The sequence below is a fragment of the Emys orbicularis genome, chromosome 4 (genome assembly GCF_028017835.1).
Source record: "Emys orbicularis isolate rEmyOrb1 chromosome 4, rEmyOrb1.hap1, whole genome shotgun sequence".
Taxonomy (NCBI): Eukaryota; Metazoa; Chordata; order Testudines; family Emydidae; genus Emys; species Emys orbicularis.
Window position 1 is genome coordinate 13,051,502 of NC_088686.1, and position 9,635 is coordinate 13,061,136.

At 47.5% G+C, this 9,635-nt stretch overlaps 1 protein-coding gene across 1 annotated transcript; it reads left to right on the forward strand.

Moving 5' to 3' along the window:
* The first annotated feature begins 331 nt into the window (after nucleotides 1–331).
* DACT1 (dishevelled binding antagonist of beta catenin 1) lies at nucleotides 332–9,428 on the forward strand. The gene is made up of 4 exons (XM_065404225.1): nucleotides 332–685; nucleotides 3,398–3,530; nucleotides 4,662–4,817; nucleotides 7,585–9,428. Exons 1-4 carry the CDS (start codon nucleotides 332–334, stop codon nucleotides 9,426–9,428), a joined length of 2,487 nt encoding a protein of 828 aa, XP_065260297.1.
* Nucleotides 9,429–9,635: the final 207 nt, after the last annotated feature.

Below are 9,635 nucleotides of genomic sequence, written 5' to 3' on the forward strand. Positions count from 1 at the left end.
AAGGGGGGCGCGGAAAGGGGGAGGGGAGAGAGCCACGGGGGTGAGCGAGGGGAGGCGCCGCGGAGCGTCAGTAGCCGAGGATGCTGCTGCGGGGCTGAGCCGGGCGGCGGAGGGAGGGAGCGGGGCCGGCGAGGGGCGGTGGCAGTGGGGCGGGAGGAGCGGGCTGGGCGCCCCTGGCCCATTGCAGCGGCGGCGCTGGCAGCAGCAGCGCTCCGGCTCCCCCTGCTCCGCAGCGGCTCGGAACCTCGCGGGGCCCCAGCCTCCCTCCGCCGGCAGTGGCAGCTCGGAGCCCCGGGCACCCCCATGCGCTGAGGGAGGCGCCCGCCCCGGGATGAAGCCGAGCCTGGAGGCCGCCGCCGCGGCTAAGGAGCCGGAGCCCGGGCAGCAGCAGGCGGCGGCGGCGCCCCGGGAGCCCGATGCGCGCTGGAGGGAGAAGGGCGAGGCGGAGGCGGAGCGGCAGCGCACCCGGGAGCGGCTGGAGGCCACGCTGGCCGGGCTGGGCGAGCTGGACTACCTGCGCCAGCGGCAGGAGCTGCTGGTGAAGAGCCTGCTGCTGAGCCACCCGCCGGGGGCCGCCTCCAGCGCCGCGGGGGCCCGCGGGGAGCCGCCCGGGGAAGGGGACGCCCAGCGCAGCCTGGAGGAGAAGTTCCTGGAGGAGAACATCCTCCTGCTGAGGAAGCAGCTGGTGAGCGGGGCTGGGGAGCACCCGGGGGCGCACGGGCGAGGGTCCCGGGCTGGGGGGGGGCGGGGGCGCACGGGCGAGGGTCCCGGGCTGGGGGGGGCGGGGGCGCACGGGCGAGGGTCCCGGGCTGGGGGGGGCGGGGGCGCACGGGCGAGGGTCCCGGGATGGGGCGCACTCGCAGGGCGCGAGAGTCCGGGTGCCCGGCTGAGTCTGATCTTTCCCGTCGCCTCCTTATTGCTCCGATCGGGGACCCTCTGTAACGGACAGACCCCCCCCCCCGTGTGTCTCTGATCCCCCAGCCCTCCCCCTCCCTCTCGGGGGGCTCTGCGGGCTCCTACGGGTGCCGGTGAAACCGGCGAACCCGCCGGAACCTCCTCTGAATTGGTCAGTGCCGGTGTGTATCTGGGAGGCAGGAGAGCTGCAGACTCCCGGGGCTCATCCCCCACGGCTCACAAAAGCAGCCCGGGCTGCTCACAGCGTGATCAATTGCCCAGCTTCAAATGAGTTTTTTTACCATTAGGTTGAACTGCCTTTCGGGAATAGCCTTCCTAATCCGGTGTCATCCCCTGAGCGCTCCTCACCTTGTCCACATCGCATCTGCTCCGGTTCTTAATTTGAAATGTGAGGCTCAGTGAAAGCGCTTTGCCTAACGGGGCAAGAATTCCTGACGCAAAACGAGAAGGCACCTCTTGATTTAGGGAGCCGTGCTTGGTGGAACAAGCAAGCTCGTTTCTGCAAATCCCTTCATGTCCTATGCTTTTTAAAGCAAAAGAGAGAGCGGGTAGGAAAGACTGAGGACGGTGCTGCAGAAAGCATTTATTCTATTGAATTTCTATCAGAGCTGTGGCCATGGTGTGTCGCTTTCATTAATGTTCAAGTGAGAAGAAAGGCTTGAACTAAAATAATGCATCAGTTGACTCTTACCGTTGATTTTGAGAAATGGGCTTGGAGTAAATATATTTGCATTAGCCATATAAAATAACTAGCAACTAGATACGAAAGAGCCAGAAAAATGTGCGTAACTATACTAATCCTGATCATTGCTCAACAGAGCAACTCATAGGCGTGAGGTGAGAAGGAGTTTATCCTTGGTTTGCTACAAAAGAAATAGATTCACGCATTTTAAAAAGCCCCTGACGCAACCTAGCGGTGCCTGATCTACATCCACTGAAGTCAAGGAGTGTGTCTGCTGACTTGAATAAGAGTTGGATTGGGCCCAGAGGCTATCCTGAGACTTTAGTGGGAGCAGTGAGTGCTGTACAGTTTTCAGGATCAGGCCCTTTAAAATAGGGATGCTTTTGTTGAAAATGCGCTTTCTAGCTTGTGGGGGAAGAGAGAGCTGGACGTGAAACGGCGGATCATTTTTCAATGAAAATAACTCACAGCTGTGCATGGCATTCTTTGTGTCACAGTCATGGTTCAGCATTTGTGCATATTGGCTCTGACCAAGGGAGAGGTTGGATTTTTGATGTTCACTTGCAAATCTTGATTGCTTTTGTAGGTTTTTTTCCCGTTTGGTTCAGTAAATGTATATAGTAGGGTTATTTCCTTCTAAAAAGGTGATGTGACTGTTCAGGAATTATTAGCTGCCAAATGGCCACAGTAAAGTAACAGGAATTATTACTCGGAATTGGGGGTTTGTGGTAACACTTTGATTTGTGCTCTTGACATTCCAAATTTGAACCAGATGCACTATTCCCAGTACTACTTTAGAGGGGGGCTGGGTCAGTAGGTGGCGCAGTGAGTTCCCGCTCTAAACCTGTCACCTCTGCAGATCTGGGTTGGATCCAAATCCTAGCTCATGTCAGAAGTGGAAAAAGAATTTGCTTGCCCTTCTGGTCCCAAGTGGTAGTTCATTGTGCTAGTCTGTCTAGCTCAGTGGTTCTCAACCTATTTACCATTGTGGGCCACATCTGCAGCTCTCTATGTGTTATGTGGGCCGCATCCACACAATATATATACTACCTGTATGGCCCTGAGGATGTCACATGGGCTGCAGCTGTGTGCTGATTGGGCCACAGGTCGAGAACCACTGGTCTATCTTATGCTATTAGCCTTTCAGTCTTGGGCCTGATCCAACACCCATTGAATCCAATGGAAAGGCTCCCCTTGACCTAATGGTTTTGGGATTGGGCCCTTTATGAGCATCTACACTCAGAAACCCATCAGAATACTGCTGGGTGCAATGCAAAAGTGTATGTGCCCGTGTGTATAAAAACTGATGCAACTGGACAAATGATGGATAGATACGGTTGTAGTATATGTGGAGAAACTGATTACACTGACCTTGGGTTAATGAGCTTCTTGCAAAATCATTATTTATTGCCCATTGTATATCATCAAAATTACCTTCATAAATAGCTTAAACAGTCTTATTACAATAATGTAATACAATTGTAATGGGGGAAGAGAAGGGATTACTTTTCCTACTTATTGCATTGTAAAATTAATGAAAGGACCCTGATTCTGGCTCCTGTAATCTTGCCTTATGCTTTAAGAATATAAGAGTATAATGTGCAACAGAATGAGAGAGACTGGAATTAAATGTCTACATTATAGTTCAGTTGAATGTTTATCCTGAACTTCCAGGCAAGATTTCTGTTTTTTTTTTTAAAGAACTGACATGGAATTACAAGCTATTATTCTTCAGGTGATACTTGTGGCCCATTTGTTTCTGGACAACAAAGGTGACGTGTTGCTTTTCTTGTTTTCCAGAACTGCTTGAGAAGGAGAGATGCTGGTCTATTAAATCAGCTGCAAGAACTAGACAAACAGATAAGTGATCTAAGACTGGATGTAGAAAAGACTTCAGATGAGCACCTTGAGACAGACAGTCGGCCAAGTTCAGGTAAGCCCCATATGCTGCAAAATGGATCCACCCAGCAATCGGTTATAAAACTGTCCAGAACCTTCAGCAATGTAACAGTTGAAAATGATAAAGGGTCCACAATATGGCAGTGAGTGATGGTACAGTGGGACCAAGAAAAATTCAGCTGCCACTGGAAACATTACTGACTTCATACAATATATTCGGAGGCAAATGTCAGGACTATTGAGAACATGCTGCACAATCATATGTTTGATTTTCAGAAAGTGGGTTTTCTTTTTAATAAAAATAATGCATTAGATGAAGCTTTTTCAGAATGCTTCATTTCTTTTATTTATGGGAATTGGGTTGCAAGAAAAAGTACAGGAAGGAAGCAGCAACAGTGGCTAAGGAGACTTGTAGACAGTCTCGTAGCCAAGTAATACTGGTAGAATGGTTGTCAAGAGACCTAATATCCTGTTAAATGAGCTTTGAAGGCAAGTACAGCCAGATTTCTCTTAGCACAATCTGTACAGCTTTTAGTTTCAATTTGGCTTTTAAAAATTGTTCGAGATCAGGAGCGGCGCCAGGGTTTTTGCTGCCCTAGGCGGCAGCGCTCCTCCTCAGTAATCGGCGGCAGCTCCTCCTCTGAAGCTGCGTTTTCGGCGGCGGGGGTCCTTCCGCTCCGGGTCTTCGGGGCACTTCGGCGGCGGGTCTAGTGAAGGACCCGCTGCCGAATTTCCGCCGAAGACCCGGAGTGGAAGAAGCCCCTCTGGGCGGCCCTGGTTCCCGACGGCGTTTCCGCGGCCGCTTTTCTTCCCGCCCAGAGGAATCGCCGCCGAAATTCCGCCGAGGGCGGCAAAATGCCGCCCCCCACATCCTGCCGCCCTAGGCGACCGCCTAGTGGAAGCGCCGGCCCTGTTCGAGATATTAATATTTCAAAGGCTAAGTGACATCCCATTGCCTTATTTTCAATAAACAGAAATTGTCCCAGTATTATAGTACTACTGTATAGTACAACTAATCTGGATGATTGAATGAAATAGTATAAATTGTTTGAGATCCAATGAGCCAAAATACACAGAAACTCAATTGCTTTTCTAGGGGAGGGGGAGGGGAATTCTTTTGCATAATGAACAGAACCTAAATAAACCCAAGTTTTTATTTTTATAGGATTTTATGAGCTGAGTGATGGGGCCTCTGGATCACTTTCCAATTCCTCTAACTCAGTCTTCAGTGAGTGTTTATCCAGTTGCCATTCTAGCACCTGTTTTTGCAGCCCTTTGGAGACATCTTTGAATATCTCGGATGGACGCCCAAAATCTGCAGGTACAGTAAAAGCTGGTATAATACATCATATTCCAACACGTGGCGTTGGCTTATCCGTTGAAATGCTGCATTGGGGCCAGCAGGGTCCTATTAACTCTTCCTTTTTTCATTTGCTAAACTACGTGTTCATATAAAATAATCCAAAAAGACTCTAATGACTGATGTTTTTGTCGCATATGTGTGGCATGGGGTATAGATTTCACCCGCCACTTTTTCAGTCATTGGTGTGAATTGTGGGCACCTATAAACACATGATCAGCTCTGATATTTTCTACCCAGTAGAGGGCAGTGGTACATATACACACAAGCAAATTCATTGTATAATTTCCTATCACTTCCTTTAGGAAACAATTTTTACCAAAGTAAAAAAAAAAAACCCCTGAACCAAATTCATTTACGGGTAGTGCATATTTGTGCCTATGAAAGCAAGCGACTAATAGTTTCCCAGCTCTAACTGCTTTCCTCAGCACATGGACAATTGTGATGAAGTGCGTGCTGAGTTTGTGTGGCCTGGACAAATGGCCATTATGAATAATGGAAAAGGTTTCTCTCTCTTTGGTGAGGGGAAGATGGATGTTTGAATTTCCAGTTACTCTAGTCTAAAGATGTAAATCTCAGTGTGTATGTGTGTTCTAGTTATATATTGAGGCGGGTTACTACAAGATTTCTGTTGCAAGAATCCTCTTATTTGTTGTATAGGTCTGGAAAGAGGGGTTAAATAGGACCTTGTTTCAGTTTCGATCCTGGAGGCTGCTTACAAGCAGACATGTATTGCTTGGTGTTCAGAACTTCCATTCTGCAGTGTCCCTCTCCCCCCAAGCCTTGGGTTCCTCCCCTCCTCCCCTGCACGGCCCCCTTTGCCTGACTGGAGCTGCCTTCCCCCCCTCCCCCAATATAGAAGTCAAACTGCTTATGAGTGAACTTTTGCATTTAGTAATCCAGAGCATAATCATTCAAGTTTGTCTGTCCTAGAAATGTGACTTTGTAGCAATTCTGAGATGTTGAGAGCTTTTCAAATTACCCTCTGACCTGCTTGATGCAATTTAAATTTCCCTATCACCAATCTATAGGTCTTCTTTATCAAGCATGTTTAAAAATAATCCCGCACAAAGATCTACAGCAGATTACATTGCTGGTTTTCATTATACAGAATGGAAATATGAAATTTTAACCAGATTATGGCAGTCTAGCCCACTTCCCACAGTGGCATGTTTCAGTGAAGTCTTCTTGACAATTCGCTGTGAATATTAGACTGTAACAGAGAATTTAAGAAATACTGTGATATGACCTACAATAAGTCAGCTGTTCTCTTCAGATCCTGATAGCCCCATTCTTGCTCTCTGAGCAGCACTTCCTCTCATATATAGTCCCACTGAAGTCTATGGGAACTGTGGGGGCTAAGCATGTTTGATAAAATCAGCCCTCTTACTTAGGTGCCTAAATATGGCTTTAGTAAGGCATTCACATTTGAACATTTTGACCTAAGTAACTAGCTTCCGAGGACGTCTCTTGCAGGGCTGGGAATAGAACTCTGTTTCTCAACTCCCACTCCTGTGCTTCAGTCAAAAGAGTCTTTGTCTTTGACATCCCCTCCCCCCAAGAAGATTCTCTTATGAGTGTTCTTCGCATCTTGATCATCTTTTCCTGAACGGAATCTGATCATTTTGAAGCCCTACAAAAGCAATTCCAAGTAAAAAACGGTGGAAGTCCATGATCAGCCTGAAGTTCCTAAAGAAAAGGATGGTTAAAATTGCCCTTCAGCCGACTGTTAACAATTTTACTGGTGTAATTTGTTTGTTCCTTCTTGGTTAGTTGTGGGTTTAGCAGTGCAATATATCTTGTAACACACATATCCTCGGGCTTTCTACAGTTCTGTGTCTAGCAGTTCATGTGGAGGCTGTAAAAGTCAACTGTAGAATTCTAGAGGCCTCTGGTACAAAGTGGAAGGCTCTCTAAGGCCAGCTCTACACGGCTTTTGTACCAGTATAACTAAGTTGGTTAGGGGTGTGAATTCCTTTTTTTTTTAAACCAGCATAATTATACTGTTACAATTCCTAGAGTGGATACAGTTTTGCTGGTATAAAGGCACCTTATACCAGTATAGCTTATTCCCCTTCCTATACAGGAATATAAGGGCTAGACAACACTACATAGGCTCCGCTGCTCTAGCTATATCAGTATAGCTGAACCAGCAGAGCCTCCTAGTGTGGACACAGCATATGCCAACAGAAGTTTTTCTGCCTGTTTAGCAACACCATCTACCTCAATGACGTTAGCCAAGCTGTCTGCCGTGGTGTTGTAGCTGTGTCGGTCCCAGGATATTAGAGAGACCAGGTGAATGAGGTAATGTCTTTTATTGGATCACTCTTCTGTCGGCATAGCTGCATCTACACTGGAGTTTTGCCGGCATAGCTATGTCACATGGGGAAGTGGTTTTTTTCCACACCCTGACTGACATAGCTAAGCTCGAAAGCTGGTCTCTCTCACCAACAGAAGTTTGTCCAATAAAAGACATTACCTCACCCACCTTGTCACTCTAGTAGCTATACCAACAAAACATTATAATGTAGACCTGAGAATAAGCATCTTTATACCGGTATAACTGAATCCACACTAGGAGGATTGTAGAGTTTCAACTGTATCGCCCTAGTTAAAGCGGTGTGGGTGTAGACCAGGCCAAAGTCTTCAAAAGTATCTTTGAAAAGACTAAATAAAAGCAGAACTACACAATGGCAGCATCTTTAAACTCTTTTCAAATGCATTTCAGATCTCATAGGCTGGATGGATTATAATAAAGAAGGCCAGCACGAGGACCCGGCATCAGGTGCTGTCTGTCGTTCGCACTCCAATTCCCTTGATGTGGTTGCAGATGTACATCCAAAGTATCAGTGTGACTTAGTATCTAAAAATGGGAATGACGTGTACCGTTACCCCAGTCCCCTACATGCAGTAGCCGTGCAGAGTCCAATGTTTCTTCTACCAGTGACTGGTAATCCCTTGAGAGAAGAAGAGAGACGTGGTTGCAATGTTAATGATGTTTGCATTGGAGCTGAACTAGACTCAGTAAAAACAGGCAATTCCTTTCTCCCGCAGAGCTCATGGTCTGTATCCTGTCCTTCAGCCAACAAAAAAATAGATGGTTACATCTTGAGCCTTGTTCAGAAAAAGACGCATTCTGTGAGGACTAACAAACCGAGAACAAGTCTGAATGCTGACCCCACAAAAGGCATTTTGAGACATGGGAGCATGTGTGTTAGACAGACCGCGGCTGTTTCACATACTAACATTGTGAACCTGAAGAATTCCAAACAAGCATGTTTGCATTCCAGTGGAACAACCACTTTGGATAATGGCACCTTCTCGTCATTAAATCAGCGGTCAAACGAATCTAATGGGGAGCAGCTGGAAAGCAGGAAGGTGCCTACGGCTGCAGCCTACCCACCAAGTGCTGTCAATGAACTTCAAAGCAAACATCTGTCAAGGAACGTCAAACCAGCATCTCAAGAACTAAACTGGTGTCCTGTAGCTACGACAGGGGATATCCCAAAGGAAAATGGCCAACTCTTTGCTACATCTCCTAAAGAAAGTCCTGGTAGGCATACAGCACTGCAGCAGGAGAATAAAGTGACCCAGCCACCCAAAAAGCTACTGCTAAAAAACCACTTGCAAGCGGCTCACCCCACTTCACTTCCTTTGGAGGAGAGGCCCATGTTGGATTTCAAGAGTGAGGGCTCTTCCTCTCAGAGCCTGGATGAAGGTTTGCTGGTTAGTGCTCAGTACATACCAGCTCCACAGCAAAGCCTTAAGCTTCACAAAGGCACCAAAAGTGTCAAAATTCTGAAGAGCTCTACTCTGAAACACAGGTCCCACCTGGCCAGCCTGCTGGAAAGCAACGCGCCAACCATGCGGGAGAAAACCAAGCCAATTGGCAAAAAGTGTCGTTTCCCTGATGACTTGGATACAAATAAGAAACTTAAAAAGCCCTCTGTGAGAGGGAAGAAAAGCAGCAGTTCACAGCTGGAGCCAAGCCTCCCAAGCAGGCAGACTGGCCTCCATAAAACTGTGATCAAATCTCACGGACATGGCAGAGAAGCAGTTGTGGCCAAACCTAAGCACAAGCGAGGAGATTATCGCCGGTGGAAGTCATCGGCAGAGATTTCCTACGAGGAAGCCCTGAGAAGGGCAAGAAGAAACAGGAGAGAAGCCGTAGGGGTCTATTCACAAGTTCCCCTTCCGTACGTCAGCCCCTACGCTTACATTGCTAGTGACTCCGAGTATTCAGCAGAGTGCGAATCCCTGTTCCACTCCACCGTAGTGGACACCAGTGAAGATGAGCAGAGTAACTACACCACAAACTGCTTTGGGGACAGCGAGTCCAGCTTGAGCGAGGTGGAGTTCGTTGGGGAGAGCACGACGACTAGTGACTCCGATGAAAGCGGGGGGCTTATTTGGTCTCAGTTTGTCCAGACTCTTCCTATCCAAACGGTGGCCGCTCCGGAGCTGCACGAAAATGCAGCAAAGGCCTTTGTCAAAATTAAAGCCTCGCATAACCTCAAGAAGAAAATCCTTCGCTTCCGATCTGGCTCTCTCAAACTGATGACGACTGTCTAATTAAATGACTTGTCCGCGTGGAACGCGTCTGTTTCTACTTAAAGAAACAAGGTGCTTTTGTGTAAATATTTTCATAGATTTTTTTTTTTTAATGCAAATATTTAAAACTTAAGGTAAATTATGACATGGTTTCAAATCTTGGGTGGATACTAGTGCCTTTTCATGGAAATAAAAACCATTATACTAGTTTTTTTTAAAACCCTGCCA

What these genes read in the sequence shown, in the direction of transcription:
- DACT1 (XM_065404225.1), top strand. Translation starts at nt 332, where the DNA reads ATGAAGCCGAGCCTGGAGGCCGCCGCCGCGGCTAAGGAGCCGGAGCCC. An exon ending in TCCTGCTGAGGAAGCAGCTG is followed by an intron (nt 686 to 3,397) that starts GTGAGCGGGGCT and finishes CTTGTTTTCCAG; the next exon opens with AACTGCTTGAGAAGGAGAGA. An exon ending in AGACAGTCGGCCAAGTTCAG is followed by an intron (nt 3,531 to 4,661) that starts GTAAGCCCCATA and finishes TTATTTTTATAG; the next exon opens with GATTTTATGAGCTGAGTGAT.